The 19,371-nt window shown below is 39.0% G+C and overlaps 1 protein-coding gene across 1 annotated transcript in view; it reads left to right on the forward strand.

Moving 5' to 3' along the window:
- Nucleotides 1-19,371, forward strand: part of pard3aa (par-3 family cell polarity regulator alpha, a) — a 444,866-nt gene that overhangs the window by 293,605 nt on the left and 131,890 nt on the right. The window contains exons 16-18 of the mRNA XM_084398765.1: nucleotides 3,440-3,588; nucleotides 6,845-6,889; nucleotides 18,099-18,341. Of these exons, the coding sequence (XP_084254891.1) occupies nucleotides 3,440-3,588; nucleotides 6,845-6,889; nucleotides 18,099-18,341 (437 nt within the window). The remainder of the gene's footprint in view (nucleotides 1-3,439; nucleotides 3,589-6,844; nucleotides 6,890-18,098; nucleotides 18,342-19,371) is intronic.

Below are 19,371 nucleotides of genomic sequence, written 5' to 3' on the forward strand. Positions count from 1 at the left end.
CTACAATAATACATTTCATTTTTTTTATAAGGAGCGGTTTTTGTTTTATATGCTGCTAAGAAGACACCCCAGAAGATGGTCAAGTATAGCTATAATCATTGTTCAAAGTAAAAAAAGATCATACTTTATGATGTTAGTTTTAATAAAAAAAAAAAAAAAAATATATATATATATATATATATATATATATATATATTAAAAAATCAAGGGAATTTCTCTGGCATTTCTTTCTTTTTGCTGTATCGAAAACGTACCGAACCGTGTCACCACTGTATCGTATTGAACCGAACTGTGAATTTTGTGAACCGTTACACCCCTAATATATATATATATATATACTGCAGAAATAGTCTGACTTCTTTCTTTCTTTCTTCCAGTCGTGAAGGACGGCCTCTCGCAGGAGTTTGTGTGCGCGCGCACAGAAGCGTATCTCTCATTGACACATTAGTAGGGCTACTCTCAAGACAAATGGCTCTTTAGAAGGGCCAAACCACAAACATTAATAAACTGACCTAGTTATTGCAAAACCAGAAGCAGCCGTCCGAGCGAGCGTGCATGTGTGTATCCAGAACCTACGTGTGATAGTGATCTTTAAATAAAGTATAATGTTTGCTCGAGGTGTGTTAATGAATGCATGTTTGCTAGAGCAATACGTCACACACGAGGCCTTCCATCACAGTGCGTTCACCAAGGGATCTCACGGATATGATGAAGAACATCTCTGACTCTTTGATTCACAATCTCTCCGTCCGGTTCAGACGTCTGTTGTTCTGTTTCTGGAGCCGTTCTGTTGATGTGTGTTTAAAGGCAGCAGGCTGTGGTCATTAGTCCTGCCGGGCCACAGTTAATTGGACGCTGCTCTAATGGCCTAATTGAGTGTGATGGAGTGGTATGTGTGTGTGTGTGTGGATGGTCAGCTTGTGTGCAGTGGCCTGGTCCACATCGTATTTGATCGTAGTTTTTCTGATTTAACTCGTGTTAAGAACTTAATTTGCATGCATTGGATTAGTGTGTGTATCGCAGTTTGTGTTTGTGCACGAACGAGTCGGGATTACTCATAAAGCCTTATGAAGTCATATCTCACGTGTGGGTTTTGTGTTGATATGTTGCCGTGTGCTCGACTGTTTTAATTACACATTCTCCCCAAATGCTAATGGATCCCTGTTGGATATGAATATTAAGATTGCACAGCGGTGCGCTGTTGTTCCAGCATGTTCAACATATTGCTAAACCCTATTGTGTGTGTCGGTACTGTACACCTCCCAGATGTGTTTCACATCAAACCTCTAGAGCTTTCACCATACTGCGGTTCATATTTATCTCAGAAGTCTTTATGCTTGTAACACACACACGCACACACACACACTTAAAGTAATAAATTAACATTGTCATTGTTTACCAACCCTCATGTCGTTCCAAACTGTATGACTTGCTTTCTATAAAAAAATATATATATTTTGCATAAATAAAATAAAGCCTATTTTTTAAGTCAGTAAAGTTTTTTTTTTTTTTTTTTTTGATGATTAAGCACATTTCTCCTAAATTATCTTTACTTTATTAAAATAATAATAATAATAAATCAATCCTTGCTTTTTATTATAGTGAAATCGAATGGGAACTGGTGTTGTCAACCTTAAAAATGACCAAAACCCACCATAAAAGTTCAATTTAAATAAATAATTTATTATCAAAATGAACTCAAAATATTATTGACAGAAAATGATTTGTCTGTTTCTCGACTAAAGTTGTGATACGACACCTGAAGAGTTGCAATGTCATGCACAAGTTGTATGAACTACAATTATGGCAGTTTTGTAGTTTTTCTGTTCTTTAAAAAAATATATATATTTAATGTCCCGTTCGTTGTAAGTACATTACTGTTGTGTTTCACTGAACAGTGGATTGAGTCTAATGGGCATTTTTGGGTGAACTATTTCTTTAAATTAACCAACATTGAAATAATAATAAAAAAAAGAATAATTTGACGTGAATAAGCTAGCCAAGCAAACACACCGCTCTGAGACGAGTGTGTGCGAGTCAGAGTTGTAGTGTTTAATATGCTAGAAGAGAGAACAAATATAATTACAACAGGGTTTGAGAGAGTCTAAGGAGAAGCATTGACCTTATCTTCAGCGTAGGGTCGTCTCTCTCCGCTCACGTTCATCCAGTCGATGTGTGCATCTAATCAAACATCATAACATCACGATCAATACCAGCAACACACACACACACACGTCTACCCTCTCTAATGAAACACAGCCCACACACATCTACATGTCGGAGAGCTTCCGCTGGCCTGACGCTTCGTTCTGCAATATCACAGTCCGTGTTGTTTTGTGCGGGACTATTTCGCAGAACTCTGAACTTCTCTCTGCTAACTTGTGTTAGGGTGTTTGGATCCTTTAAAGCTGGTTTTGCTCTCATGCTGTTCTCAAAGTTCAGACGTGTTTGTGCGATTTACATCAGTCTGCGGTGAATTACGAACAGCAAGAAGCTCACTCCCAGTAAAAGGATTCGTGACTTAAAACACTGAAAAGGAAAGGGAAGGTCTTCTGAGCAGAAACTCGTGAGCGGATGTTTTGAAGTAGGAGGTTCACAGGAACGACGAGAGAGAGAGTGTATTCTGACACATTTAAATCCCAGGGAAGGTTGAGATGCAGTTTGAACGCCTGCGTTTGTTTAGGGCGAGGGAATATTAGTGAGAAACTTTTTAAACTCTGCTTCTGTGAAGATATTGTGAAGTTACACGAACACAGATTTGCATTATTATTTGACAATTTAAGAAGAGTAAATGCTTCAAATATGCCTGCAAATATGGTGTTTCTACAACGGTGGCATCAGAAACCAAACGTTTTGCTTTTGCGTGTCTTTTACCTTTAATAACTCATTTGTACTAGAATATTTCAGCCTTAAGTATTTCATATTTCATATATGCAGTCGCTCTCTGTTGTCCTTGCTGGACACAGTTTTACTCAGTTTCAGTCTATATTCAGTTTGGAAACACTTCTCCAGATCTCATGTGTCCTTATTTCCTCTCAGGGACACAGTGTGCGCATGTTTGTGATGGAGTCAGAAGGAATAAGGGATGAATAATGCATCATTTATGTGTTTGTCCTCCTGTCAGTGGATTCGGGAGCGAGTGAGTGTGTGTTGTTACTGTAGCGAGTGATGGAGGTCTAATCCAAGGTCTTGTTCATTGTTTAGACTGGAGACTCAAGGCTGGAGGATAAGAATGTTTTTATATTCGAGGCTTTATAGTGTGATGAACTGAGTTTAGTGGAGGAGATCTGGGTCTAAACTCTCTCTCTCTCATATTTATATATGTATTTTTTTATTTTTTTTATTAATTTTATATAAATCCTTTTATATATTAATATTTTTGTAGCATCATGCATGTTTTATAAAAAGAATATTTCTTCTCCCTCTCACCGTCCTTCAGTTCTCTCAGTCCAGACGCAGATGTGGACGCCCAGTTTCAGAGGGAAGGCTTCGCCCGGCAGAGCATGTCCGAGAAGAGGACCAAACAGTTTGATGATGCTTCTCAGCTGGAGATCATCAAGAGCCGCAAGTCCAAGAGTATGGACCTAGGTAACTAACCACACTCAATCCCACAACTCCCACACGCTCAATCCCACATCTCCCACACGCTCAATCCCACAACTCCCACACACTCAATCCCACAACTCCCACACGCTCAATCCCACATCTCCCACACGCTCAATCCCACAACTCCCACACACTCAATCCCACATCTCCCACACACTCAATCCCACAACTCCCACACACTCAATCCCACATCTCCCACTCCATTCCCACATCTCCCACACACTCAATCCCACATCTCCCACTCCATTCCCACATCTCCCACACACTCAATCCCACAACTCCCACACACTCAATCCCACATCTCCCACTCCATTCCCACATCTCCCACACACTCAATCCCACATCTCCCACACGCTCAATCCCACAACTCCCACACGCTCAATCCCACATCTCCCACACGCTCAATCCCACAACTCCCACACGCTCAATCCCACAACTCCCACACACTCAATCCCACATCTCCCACTCCATTCTCACATCTCCCACACACTCAATCCCACAACTCACACACGCTCAATCCCACATCTCCCACACCCTCAATCCCACATCTCCCACTCCATTCCCACATCTCCCACACACTCAATCTCACATCTCCCACACACTCAATCCCACATCTCCCACACGCTCAATCCCACATCTCCCACTCCATTCCCACATCTCCCACACACTCAATCTCACATCTCCCACACACTCAATCCCACATCTCCCACACGCTCAATCCCACATCTCCCACACGCTCAATCCCACATCTCCCACACACTCAATCTCACATCTCCCACACGCTCAATCCCACATCTCTCACACGCTCAATCCCACATCTCCCACATACACCTCCCACATCCTCAATCCCACATCTCCCACATACACCTCCCACATCCTCAATCCCACATCTCCCACACACTCAATCGCACATCTCCCACACCCTCAATCCCACATCTCCCACTCCATTCCCACATCTCCCAGACCCTCAATCCCACAACTCCCACACGCTCAATCCCACATCTCCCACACCTTCAATCCCACATGTCCCACACCCTCAATCCCACATCTCCCACACCAGTCCCTGTCCCTTGCCTTGCTCCTGTTCCTTCGCTATCGAGCCTTGCGGATTATCAGCTGGGGTGCGAATGCGAGCCCATCAACGTTAAACTTAATAGTATCAGACACAGAAATGGGTGCACCAAACTTAAGAGTACAGAGAGTCGTTAAACATTAAACATGCATTCATGATGACATGAAGTTAAAAACTGACTGCTGTCTCCTAACTAATGTATGTATCACTCATCTCTCAGAGTAGCCTCACCTTTGTGCTGTGTGCTGGGTTTGTCGGGACTCAAGGACAGGTCAGGGTTGTTGAGAGCGTGGAGTCGGTCTCAGGGGACACACAGTCTCTGCCACATGAACGCACGGCTAATCGGAGGAGATAAAACATCTCTTTCATCCTCCACCTCCTCTCCTTTATCCTTATTCAACATCAAGACCACAGCCTCCTGAGACCAATGCCCCGCTCAGACAGGGAAAACACGAGACCCGGCTCCCTCACACACTCCCTCTTTACACTTCAGTAGCAGGACGGAAATGGCTGGAAGATGATATAGCACTTAAAAAATGAGAGAGTGAGGAAAAGAGGAACAGAAGCAGCAGATTTTAGACCTATTTTAGTACATCGTCAAGGTTTAACGGAGTTAGACTATGGATATGCATCAAAATTAAATGATTTGAGTTGGGGTGAATCAGTTTTGGTCTTCAAATGTTCACACTCAAAACCACTAATATACAGAAAAGAAAGATATGACGAACTGAAGGTTGTTCATTTTTAATGTTATTAAACATACACTTCAAAATTGAGACACTTGTTGAATCATGTTAGTGCTTGGACACCTGTGAGATCTACAGTATTTACATTTGATTAAAAGTAATAATAAAAAAAGAGTCAATATATTTATATATAATACATTTATAAATGATAATATAATAAATCATGATTATGAATAAGTTATTTGAAAGTCCTGTGTCAAAAACGTGGGGTCAGTAAGATAAAAAAAATAAATATATATATATATATATATATATATATATATATATATATATTACTTTTATTTAGCAAGGAAGCATTAAATTGATGAAAAGTGACAGTAAAAACATTTGTAATGTTACAAAATATTACTATTTCAAATAAATTATGTTCTTTAGAGCTTTCTATTCTTTAAAAAATCCTGAAATTTACAATGTATCACATTTTCCACAAAGATATAAAGCTGTTTTCAACATTGATAATAATCATAAATGTTCCATGATCATCAAATCATCATATTAGAGTGATTTCTTGTAATGATGCTGAGAATTCAGCTTTGATCACAGGAATAAATTACACTTTACTCTATATTCACATGGAAAACAGTTATTTTAAATTAATAATAATAATAGTAATAATTTGTTACATTTATATAGCGCTTTTCTAGGTACTCAAATTGCAATCATATAGTAATAATATTTCACTGATCCCAAACTTTTAAGGAGCTGGCTTTAACAAGATCAATTCAACTTTCCTAGAAAGTAGCTCATTTATTTCCCATCTTTTTATGAAATCCATTTGGACCAGGACAGATGTGTCCTGATGTTACTGGCCATTTCAAACAAGCAGCGTTTCAATCCCCCTCGACTCATTAGAAGCACGTTTCAATTCCAGCAAATCTCTTGTGCTTCGTTCTTATGAGCCATTTTCTTCAAATCGCATTTCTGCCTTCAGGTTGAGTGTATATGTTTGCCCCTCTCCGGCTTTTAGAAGAATACAATCTGTGGCAACTGTATGAAGGCTGTTTGAGAGCCATCATGAGGAAAATTACAGAAAAAAATAATAATAATGGTTTGATTTCGGCCGTATGCATGGTAAGGCAAAAAGGAATTGGTTATGCCTGGTTCATTGAGCTAAAATCACCTAACACAATATAACCGCCCAATGCTTTTGAACGTTAGAGATCACATATTGCATGCTAATGCACTCAGTTCTCTCTCTCTCTCTCTTTCTCTCTCTCTCTCTCTCTCTCTTTCACCGCCTCATGGGTTATCCCACTTTGACTGTCTGACTGTCTCATTTTCACCTGATGATTTGCATGCCTCTTGGCTTGGCCTTTGCAAATGTCAAGTAACATCCGTACTGGAATGGATTGGTGCATGGGTCTGGGAATGGTGAATGTCTTGAATTAACCAAACACAATTCTTTATGCCTCCCTAACAGTAGCCGACGAGTTTAACCTCACTCCCCGCAAAGAGAGGACAGAAGGTAAGGCAACCAATCAGGGACACTCTCCACACTAACCTCATGAACGGACTGCACCTCTGTGTGTTTGGGCATGCTCATTTACAGACGTTTTGGTGGATTTTTAAAAAGATTTTTAGACAAATCAATGCTCTGTTGCAAAACCTAGTGAGCTTCCAGCCACAAAATCACGTAATGCTTCACTTTGAAAACCAGCATTTTGTGTATCCTTCATGCAGAAAATACTCCCAGAATGCATCACGAGTGTAGTGATAGATTGAACATTGTTAGACTATAATTATAATAATTCAGTCAATCATCTTTTTTTTTCTTTTTTTTTTAAGATTCCCAAGCAGTTTTACCCCAAATTTGTGTTGTTAGCTTAGCAACATGCTAACATCAAACTCTATTATAATATGTTCAGGAAAATGTATACTAGTTATATTTACATTAGATACTGAATGGTGTAGAAACATTTTAAATCTCATTGTAAGTTTTAATCTAAAAAAGGGCAACTTTACCATATCTACTGTGTCTTTAGCCTAGCGACATGCTAATGTCAAACTCTTAGAATCAAGTAAGAAAAATGTATAGGCTGTAAATAGTTAATTAGATACTGAATAGTATACAAAAATTGTTTTAAGTTTCAGTCTAATTACAAATTTTACTTAATTTTTAATGCCTTTAGCTTAGCAACGTGTTAATCTCAAAGTTTATTTCAATCAATTGAGTGAAATGTAGACAACAGTTATAATATTTAATTGTATACTCAAAAGTATAGAAAAAAAACATCATGTTTCAGTCTAAGATGGACACATTTGTTCATGGTTGTGCCTTTAGCTTAGCAATATGCTAATATCAAACTTATTACAACCAGTTAAGAGAAATGTAGACAACAGTTGTAATATTTCGTTAGAGACTGAATCGTTTTGGGGAAAAAAGCAGTTTTCATTTTTTTTTTTAGTCAGTTTTTCCCAATATTTATTTCCCTGCTGGAAAAAAAAAAAACATACCAAAAAAACAGATAAAACCAGCTTAAGCTGTTTGGCTGGTCTTTAAGCTGGTCTCCCAGCCTAAGTCCAGCCTGTTCAGCTAAAAAGTGTCCAAAACCCCTATAAAACCAGCCTGGGAGACCAGCTAAAACCAGCCAGACGGGGTTATAATATTTAATTAGATTGGATAGTATATAAAAAATAAAAAAAAACATTAGACATCAAACCAATTAGAATCAAGAGTTCTGTGTTTTGTATGGTTCTCCTGAATAGCATTATTTAATGCGGTGTGGAGATGAGATGTCTGTTTAGGCAGTAGACAGCAAGGCGGCTCAATAGGTTTTGGAACAAAGCCTTTAACATGGAAAATGAACACTGCAAGACCACCAGTGATGGTGGAAATGAGTCCAGCAACAAGTTTAATCTGTGTTCGGAAAAATCCTTCAAAACTGCCCGCCTTTGACTCCACGACTCTCCTATCTGGTGTTAACTGTTAGTAATCAATCTAACTAAACCACTGTGTGCGTTGTGCTCGTTAAGGAAGTCATTTGAAGTAATTGCCATCAAATCAGAGAGGGTGTTGCTTTCTTCTTTCCCATTGAAATGAAGTGCCCTGGTGTTAAATAAACGTTTTGGCAACAACTTTTTTTGGAAAGCGAAGCGGACTGCCTGTTCTTGAGGGAGTGTGATGGAAGAAAACATTAATTATGCAGAGGAGTTCTAGAATGGGAAAAGAAACGGAGGTGTGTGTGTGTGTGTGTGAACGCGTGAGTGTGTGACGAGGGATTGCTGAAATTCTGTTTGAAATAAAGACCCTCAATGTCAGACGGGCCTGTTTGGCTTACTGCAATTAATCCATCAATGTCAAACGTCTGGAGCAGAGAGTTGTAGTTGCAGCACAGGGGAGAACGCATTCGTGCTGTGTGGAGAACTGGAGATGCATGGAGACCGGAGGTTCTGTGTTCAGAGTCATGTTATGTCGAGAATTCATCCTGTCAGAGGGTCAAAGCTTTTCTGTGTTAAAGTCAACATGAAATGCTGTTCGCAAACCAATTTATTTCCAAGAAGTAAAATATGGAAGGAGGGAAGTGGATGGATAGTGAAAAATTGGAGTTGCATACTAGTCGTGTCAACTTATTTTCCCTTCTACACTCTTAGGGCCGCTCACACAGAACGTGTTTTTCCATTCCACTGTGCTACTTTTCCTTTTGATTTTTTTTTTTTCACGTCTTTCGCAGTGTTTCGCGTAGTGACACGTCGTTCTAAAAACGCGGTGCTCAAGTTTCAAGAAGTTCAACTTTTAAGAAACGCGTCTCTAGACCATGTGCTTTATTATGTTCCACTGACCAGCATTCTGTGTGAACCAGCCCTTCAAAATAAAGCTTCTAAAAGGGTGTTTTCGTGGCAATACTATAGAACCGCCATGTTTTATTCCCCATAGAACCTTTAAAGTCAATAATTTGATCCCTTAAAACTCATCTTTGATCACCAAAATAACAGAATTGAACTTTTTTTCCTTGAAAAAAAATTCTTCGTTTCTTCAAATAGCTTGAATGTAACTCGACACCCTCGCCTCATTTAGTATGCGCGGTTCTATGAATATGCAAATGAGCTCCGCCTCCACTCACTCACTCAGCTCAGAGATCCACTGGTTGACGATCACACGTTGATCTGATTGGTTACAAGGTAGTTTGTGACGTCAGAAACACCAGCGATTTCAAAGCGTGTGTTTGAGACCGTCTTTGGTTCACTGCAGTTTTAAGGAGAAAATACTCAGCAATGGTGTCGACTTATGAATTTACACATGGTTTGTCTTAAAGCATATTATAAACACCACATGGACATGCAAACACAGCTGGATTTTCAACACAAGGGGACTTTTAAGTGATCAGTTCTTAAAAAATAAAAATAAAATCTTAGTGTGAAGAACATTTTAATAATCCAAATAACCTATTTTTTCCATTATAAAGAATTGTTGCAATGTTTAAAGTTCAGGGAAGGAGGAGGCGGGAACCGGCAAACATTCAATGGAAACTTGAATCCAAAAATAAACAACAAAACAAAAGTAAAGTGCCAGCCCCTCATAGACGACTGCCGCATATTAACATGATTAACACACTACTAACTAACTCAGCCAGGCCCCGCCCCTTAATTCTGCGTATTAATTATTTAAATGAGGAATATTGTGACGTGTTCGTTCCCGTAAGAAACTCAAGACTACAGTGGAGGCGTTTCAGGGAGTTCAGAAACACTGACACTGATATAGAGAATAACTGGAGCTTTTTCATGCTCAAACTGCAGCATTACACACTAAAGAAAGATGAACATGGAAAAAAGCAGTTTCAAAGTCACCACATTCTCCACAACCATCAAATGTCTGGAAGTGACAGTGAAGGATGTGACAGAAATATGAATGTGACTCAGCAGATTCTGAGCATCGCTGATGCCATTAATGAAAACGACTGGCTTGCGGCATTAGAAGTTAATTAGGACAGATGTAAAGGAGCAAAGGACAACCTGGACATCCTCTGGTCCACTAATGATCCCGGACACGCGGGAATGGAGGGTCTGTAACCCCAAGACTCCTTCAATCTTCATGGACACACCAGGACAAAACCTCCTTGCTGCCGCAGAGCTATTTTAAGCCTAATAACCCTTTTAACTTAATGCATAAAATTGCAGATAGCTGAATAAATTACATGCGATGGATTGTGCTTTCATACGCAAATGCTGGCCTCTGTTACCTTGAGTATCATTAATGAGAATATCGCCGGCCAACTGAACAATGCCACGGTCACAGCACTCGTACGAGTCCACCGCAGGTTATTTAAAGCTTAAATGATGCTTTCTTTTAGCATTTAATGGTAATCACTCTTAACCGCTGAAGTGCTGGAGGTGCCTTTGCTAATTAAAGAGAGGAAGGTGCTACGATATAGATATATCTTCACTGTTGTTGTGTCTCCCGGCTTCTTTTTTCTTCGTTCACTTAAACGTACCATGGTATAAAGATGATTTATTTATTTATTTTATTGTTTTTGGGTGTATAAGTAATACAATGGTAATATTTGGTCAGCAAATGTAAGTGTTTCATACACCACCATTCAAAAGTCACGATTTAAAAAAAAAAAAGTCTCTTCTGCTCACCAAGGCTGCATTTATTTGATTATAAACAGTAATATTGTAAAATATTACTACAGTGGAAATGCAGGCAAATTGCCAGTGCTATTGTACATTTCAGCTTATAAAAGTACAATTCATCTTTTATTATGGTAAAACCACAGCATTTTTTTTTTTTTTTCATTTTTCCTTTAAGGGTTATATACTATGACACTGAAATTAATGTACCATGGTATAGGACAATTCACCATGACGTCACAACAGTAATAGACGTTCTTCCGGGTGGCAAAAGCCGAAGTGTTCCTATGGCAACGCTAGTAAATTGCATGGAAGGGAGGCCCACCATCGACAGTAAAAATGTAATAAAAATAAAAACTTTAATTAAATATAATGCATTTTTTTAACAACTGTGTTTAATGATATAAGTAAAAAATATAATAAATATGTAATATAGTAGGCCTACACATAATTAGCAAAATACTCTCTATAGCTCTTTTTTTCTAGCCAAAATAACGTGCTATATAGCCTGTCATAGTCATTAAATGGCTTTCCTGAGGTAAATGTTATGTGACAATTGTTCTCCAGCTGTTATATTGACCTTTGCGCGGTTGAAAAACACTGATTGGTCGATATTATGTATGAGGAATATACATTTTGGTAAGTTGCGTGAGAAAATGGATGTGTGGCGTGAGAGCGTGTGAAAAGTGACAATTGCGTGAGTCTCACGGTGAATGCTCTTTTACTGGCAATGAGTCTCTTCATCAAAAGAGACAAGTTTACTAATATTAATCTCGAATTTCCCCGGCGGAAGATAAATGCTCTGCTGTGATTTTGTAGATGGACCGTTTTGAGAATACACGAAGCAGAGTTGAAGGGCAAGCAGGGTTGGCAGCAGAAATGTAAACGTTGGATGAATCATATAATTTAGGGGATCGTTAAGATTTCCTACTTTTGACGACACGACGTCCACTCGCTATAACCTCCTCACCCACAGGAAATCGATGAAACCCCTACACCTTTTGCTGTATATCTGGCAGCGCAACCCCAAACACAACACGTTTTCATCATCGTTTCAACTTTGATCAACAACAATGTTTTTAACTGTTGCAGTCGCCGGCTGGATCTCTTCAGTTAGTCAGTGGAAGCCGCTCGCGTTCTGCCACCCGGAAGTTACTCGGTGCCTATTGTTTACAAACATTCTGAAAAGGCCTATTAACATGATAGGATAGTACCATGGTCATTTTTGGTGCTATATAAATGTCAGTACCGTGATTTATATCAGCACCGTGGTATTGCCATCATATACGATCACTGCTCTTCTTTCGCTTCACACCCAGATGAGAAAATAGCAGGAAAACATTCAGCAAGAGGATGACAATAAAAACAGTGTATGTGGTGTGTGATGAGAATCAGAGTGGTTTGATCCGTTGAGGGTTGCATGTCAAAAACCTGCCCAAAAAAAATAATAAAAAAAATTTTAATTATGAGCTTTCCATCCCTTGACGTGTTTCGCACGGATGCGACACAATGCCATGCCACAGAAAACCAGTGTGATTATTCCCAGATTCAGAGTGATGCAGATGTCATTTGTGTTTCCCCGACGCGGGCTTTATCTGCTCAATCCCTTTGTGTTCGGTGTGCGTTCGGCTTCTGCTCTTCAGTGTAGCAGATTTGTGTCTAAGCTCTGAAAGCCGCATGTTCACATGCTATTTGAAGCATGTTGATTAAAGAGGCTTCTCCAGCATATGGGACGCGATGTTTGTTCATATGCGTGCCAGGCGGATTGGATTCTTTCCTTTTTCATTTCTATTAATAACAAACAGAGACAGACACCCCCCACAGATACAATGTGCTTCATCAGAGAAGAGATGAGTCTGGTGGGAGAAGATGGTGCCTTGGTGGACCAAGTCCTTCAGTAACAGGAACAGTTTGTCGTCGTGCATGACTGTATAACCAGACATTTTAATCTGTTCCCCGGTCCAAACTAATGTAAATAATTGAAAAGAAAACTTGTGAAAAGTCATGTGGATCACTTTTATTATGCTTTTTTTGTTGTCATTTTTGGAGCTTGACAGGCCCTCATTCAATTATTTTTATATTAATATTGTACAGTACTTTAAAAAAACGTTATTTTAACTATTCTTATGGTACTTTTATGGTGCATTTTTGCACCAAGTCCTCATTTATTGCCTGTTATTTTATATTTATACTTATTCTTTTATTATTTTTATATTAAGTTATTTTAACTATTTTTATGGTGCTTTCATGTTTGTTTGTTTTTAAATACCCAGTCCTAATTCATTTTAACTTAGTTATTTTTATATTAATGTTATATTAGAGTTATACTACTCTTATAGCCTACTAATATAATTTTTATATTATATATTTTTTAATCTTAACATTCACTTCCTTTTATATATATATATATATATATATATATATATATATATATATATATATATATATATATATATATATATATATATATATATATATATATATATATATATATATATATTTAAAAACTGCCCATGGTACTACAATTATATTTTATTCTTTATCTTTATATATTTTAGTTTTTTTTTTTTAACTATTCATTGTCTTAGTTATTTAAAATTACTATTAATATATCAGCATATGAATGCTATTAAAATTAATATATTAAAATTATTGTTATATCAAGTTATTTAAACTCTTTAGTAGTAATCGTTGGTGCTTTGTTGTTATTTTTGAGCTTAACAAATGCAGTCCTTAATTAGTCATTCATTTGAAAAATTCAATGTTTGTGCTCCACAAATGGAAAAAAAATCACTCCGTTTTGGAGCAACGATAAATTATGGCAGAATTAACATTTTTGGATGAACTTAGAAATCTCACGCTGACAAAACACGGGCCGGATCTGCTCATTTCCAAGCGTTCGAACAGAAAAGCCCCTGCAAACGGTCTATCATCCGTCATGTTCCTAACAACCAAACCACCTGTGTTTGCAGCGGCTTACTGTTCCTGCTAACGAAAGATTCCATGAATATCTAGAAACCGAGTCCGTCGCCAGCTCAGGATTGTGCAGTTCTTTGTCCTAATTGGCCAGTATTGGCACTAGCTAGTTTAATCAGTATTTTCCTCAGCGCAGGTTTGCTTGGTTAAAGGATCAAGAGGGTTTTAAAGGAACCGTGGCTTCAGAAGCTGCTACCAGTTGTGAAAGAATGATAACAGTGGCGGCTCTGGTTTGGATTACGCCACAGGCCTGGCGCTCTGCCGACACTTCCAAACACCATCCCTACACCTCAAATACCTGTAATCGTTTCCAAGCCTTCGCTCCTCTCTTACTCTTACTGATGTTTAAAACGTCCGTCTTTCAAGAGGAGGTTCTGTAATAGATTTCTAATAGTTTTCTTACTGTGTTGGGGGTTTATTTTGCTTAGCTAATCTCTGTTTTGCCTCATGTCTTTCCTCCCAGCGACCGGCGGATGTGCTCCATTTAGCTCTGAAAGCGAGTCAGGAATGGAGGGAAGATGTGTTTAGGAGAAGGACCAAACCATCGGGTCCTCCTTAATGCATCGTCTGAGAGGAATGAGAGAGATTGAAAGCAGCCGTGTTTACACAGAGTGCCTCCACATGCAGGATGGATGTATATATAGAGCCCCAGTTTTCAAGGTCTGATGAGAAGGCAAACACCAGTTCCAAGAAGTGCTCGAGAACCTAAATGTGCCTGAACCTGTGCCACAGAGCTAAAGCTCGACAGAAGTAGTGTAGCAATCCTGTTTGCATTTTGAATCTCAATATGGGTCAATGATGTGATGCTATTTTTGTATTGCTTCATCTATACATTTTAGGGGTTTGATGGTACACGTACAGTACCATCACAAAAATATTCGGTACAGGTCTTTCGGTTCGGCTTGTGCTCCGAATGAAAAGTGATGTTTTAACCACTGTACGTGTGGAACTTCAAACTCCAAGTTCCCCCCTAGAATATGACTATAATATTGATATTAGTGCTGTCAATCAGTTAAAAAAATAACTAGTTAATCGCACATAATGTTTTTAATATATTTTTGCATTGTAATAATTTCATAATTAACCTCCAAATTAATGTAGAAACAACATAAAGAGAGTCACCTATATTTTAAATTTTTGTTTAATTTTCTATAGTCATAAATTATAGCCATTCAGCATTACGGTTAATTGAAATCTATCGATTTTAACATTTATTAGGCTTTTAAAAATATAAGAACTTTTAATTTAAGTGAACTTAAAAGGGCTGAATCATTTTTTTTTTCTATTGGCCCAGTCAGACCGGTTCAGATTTCAGGTTCAGTTCTGAATATTTAACAACATTACTGTTTGTTTGCTTGTATTTTTTATCAAATAAATGCAGCCTTGATATGAGCATAAGAGACTTCTTTTAAAAACATTACAAATCGTACCCATCTCTAACTTTTGAACGGCAGTGTATATTGAAAAACCTATTTGAAAAACTTGCAGTCAAGTTATTATTATTTTATATACGGTATAATTGATGGTTACACCACATGACTTTTTAAAAGTCATTAAATGGAAACTTTTCCATACATTTCTTAGTGCATTTCTAAGAACTTGGCACGTGTTGTATTTACTAAGTTTTTTAAATATTTGTATTTCTTTTCTTTATTGTTGGCACTTCAAATCTAAACACAGAACAGCAGCCAATCGGAAACATAATCATAGCTGTGCAAACGGAGGAAGGTAAATCAAACAGAGTTAAGGGCTGCATTTTGAGCTTCATAGCCAAGACATTTCCCATCGATATCCGACGCGAAGATCTTGGAGTGAGAAACGGCGCGTTTACGCTGCGGCGGCAAACAGAAATGCCAGTCTTGGCTACGCTCACGAGAACTGTAACGTTGCTGTCGGTTAACGTTTGTTTATTTATCATTTGCATGCTAATTGTGTTTAAACTCACACACACACACACTGGCCTGTTGCGCTATACATTTCAATGAGATGCACACAGCTGGACTCACATTCACGCATCATCTAGAGTTTTTTAGGAATCATACATCACTGAAACGATTGTGCATGTGTGTAGAAGCAGTGGTGTGTACTGGCGGTTATCAAGGTTTATTGTTAGAGCTGTTTTATCCAGTCATGCAGGTGGCTTAGATCATTTTTAGTACTTGGCAACTGTTCCAGAGTCTATTCCATAAGGTTTGCACAATTACACACACACTTCACTGATTCATAAGTACACAGGTTCCAAAATTAGCTCTGTACGTATTATATGTTTACAGACTGGAAGTATTTAATTACTTAAATTGATCAAAAGTGACAGTCAAGACTTTTCTAATGTTACAGAAGTTTTTTTTTATTTCAAATAAATGCTGTTTGAACTTTTTGTTCATCAAAACATTACACAATCGTACTTGTTATTATACAGAAGAGATCTATTGTATTGTTGAATATGTAAAGACGTAATGCATATAGAACTGAGGGACTGTTTTTACAATTCCATTGAAACCATATTACATTGAACTTTCATATAAGGGACATTTTGTTATTCTCCAAAGCCACTTTTTCTTCACATCTAGGGCCCTATTTTGCACCCGCGCACAGCGGACTTTTCCCTCCACAGACGCACGTCGGTAAATTAGGGAATGAACTTGCGCTCCCGGGGGCGGTTCAGCGAAAAGAGGCGGCGTGTTCCACCGCAAACGTTCCCTGGTGCTATTTTGCAGTTTCAGAAAACAATTCCGCCACTGACCAGGAGAAACCTCGTCTAAAGTCAGTGGTTGTTGCACATGTTATTCAGATGCTATATTAAGGGCGCATGCTTGGCCATAATCAATGTAGTGTGTGCACAACACGCATACACTTTGCTTATCTCATCTACACACAGACGCAGCAGTTCTCATTTTTAGAAAACCATACATTATTACAAGGAACAATATTAACACATGAGGGAAATCATTGTTGTGTCCATGAAGATGTGAAAAAAATAGGCATAAATCTAGCTTACACATTTACCCAAATTATAATACGCCTGTTTAACCGAAGCTAATTTGGGTGTGTTTCTCCATCCCCAATGTCACTTCAATGTCACACAATGGCGTGCGTCTGGCAAATCCGCCGTTATAATAGCAATCCGCCATGGAACAAGCACGCCTGCTCTTAAAGGGAATGTGAGATGTCGCTCTGATTGGTTTATTTCACGTTACGCCCAAACCACACCTATGAGTAATGAAGCTACTTCAGACCAACAGACCAACAATTTTAGATTTGTGTCGGGCGCAAGAGTAATTTATCCCGCCGGTATAATAGCAACAGCGCCTGAGATCCGCCCACAAAGTTACTTGCGTTTCGCGCTTGATACTTGCGTTTCAGATCGTCAAAATAGGGCCCTTAGTGTTAATTGTGTACGCTGCCTTCACACATGCAAATCCCTGACCCGAGCAGCCAATCCTATTCACTCTCATTGAGTTACTCTCCAGAATTGTTCCTCTACAGGATTTCATAAGCAGGATTAATGTTGTCTCCGCACTGGCATGTGTTTGAAGTGTGGGTCTGCTGTGTCTTTGTGAGGGACCCTTAACGGAAAACAAGTGGATTAAATGCATGAAAAGGTCATTAAGCAGGCGAGTTGAGGGAGTTTGGGCTAGGACTCTCCTAGTCTACAAGCTTCTGCTCTTCCTCCCTCATGTTCTCCTCCTCCTCCTCCTCCCACGACCACACAGCGAAGATAATGGGCCTCATATTTGGCCCATCCATCAGTGCCTTAAACTACAGGAAGGAGTTATGTGCTCTCGCTTTCTCTTTCTCTCGTATCGTCTTGCACATACACATACACATTGGGGAAAAGAAGCAAAAATGACCTCAAGAGTTAAAAATGTGAAGTTTTTCTGCCTCACAAGACGGATAATCTTTCTGACACCTCACTTCGTATCCAGTGGAGCCATTTATATTCCATATTATTTTAGCACACTTTTTTTCTCCCTCCATCTGCAGATAAACGCGGCCCCAGTATGCACATTTGTCTTTAGCAAGGGATGTAAATGATAGAAATGAATTAGGAGAGAAGGATATATTGAGGAAAAAAGTGAGTGTTTTGTCTTCTCTTTCTGGCATGTTTTTACTCTTTTCTCCACCCTAAGGCAACTCCACGCGAGATGTGGGACCGTCGTTGGGTTTGAAGAAGTCCAGTTCCTTGGAGAGCCTCCAGACAGCTGTTGCAGAGGTGACGCTCAACGGGGACGTCCCGTTCCACAGGCCTCGTCCCAGGATCATCAGGGGAAGGGGTTGCAACGAAAGCTTCCGGGCGGCCATCGACAAATCATACGACAAGCCAGGTGTGACCATAGTCAACCCCGATGAAGATGACGAAGGTATGGAGACGTGTAAGTATCGGTGCTGTGCAGCTGCAGGACTCTTTTAATGGTGAATGATTAAAAAAATGAAAAAAGGGAGATATCTAGAGACTAGAATAGCATGGTACTATTCAGTAACCACCCAGATCACCCTAGCGACCACTTAAAATACCCTAGCAACACCCTAGCAGCAAATAGAACTTTTAACGGAGTATCTATTTACATCAAATGCAAATAGTCCGACTTGTTGGCAGAGGCTATTTAAACTAACCCCGCCCACCATTGCCTGATTGGGCCAGACACAAATAGGAAACCTGTCTGATAACAGTAGCCAGTGATTCCTGCATGCGACCACAAACATAGCATGAGCCATGATGTCCGATTCATGAACAAATGATTCTTATCATGAGTCAGTCAAAAATGAATCATGATACATCTTCAAATTTGCTGTTGCTAAAAAAAAAAAAACTGGAAAACTGACATGTTGTGGCCAACAAATATTCTTTGAAAACAGGTTTTTAGATACAACTAGGATCATAAAATAATAATAAAGTAAAAAAAAAAGAAGATGTGTATGTAAATTGAACAGTCTAGTAATCATCACGATGTAGTCCAGCCAGTGTATCATCTACTAGTTTCTTAACCTCTTTTCTCTTTATATTGAAGATGGCAACTCATGTAATCACAGCTATTACCATAATTGCACAGACACTGTGAAGGCGATCTGACACAATATCAATGCCAATTTCATCAGTTGTCTCACACAATGACTGGCCCAGAATATTATAGAGTCACCCACCAATTTCGTTTGCCTTTATAGACGGCACTCAGTGGAGAAACAAGGCAGCGGGTCTCGCGGGGACGTCTTGTGCTATTCTGAAGATTAGACTAGCAGAAGAGATCCCTCCTCTCTGTAAGTAGGTCAGGCCTTCCCTCAAAGACTCGGAGGGAAATAAACAGCCAATAAGCATGTGTACAAGCTTCACTATTCATTTCACCCATGACCAAATGAATTTCCAGACGTCCACGCTGGGCATTTTTCTCTAACGGGACCTGGGTC

Source organism: Rutilus rutilus (genome assembly GCF_951802725.1).
Source record: "Rutilus rutilus genome assembly, chromosome: 24".
NCBI classification, from domain to species: Eukaryota; Metazoa; Chordata; class Actinopteri; order Cypriniformes; family Leuciscidae; genus Rutilus; species Rutilus rutilus.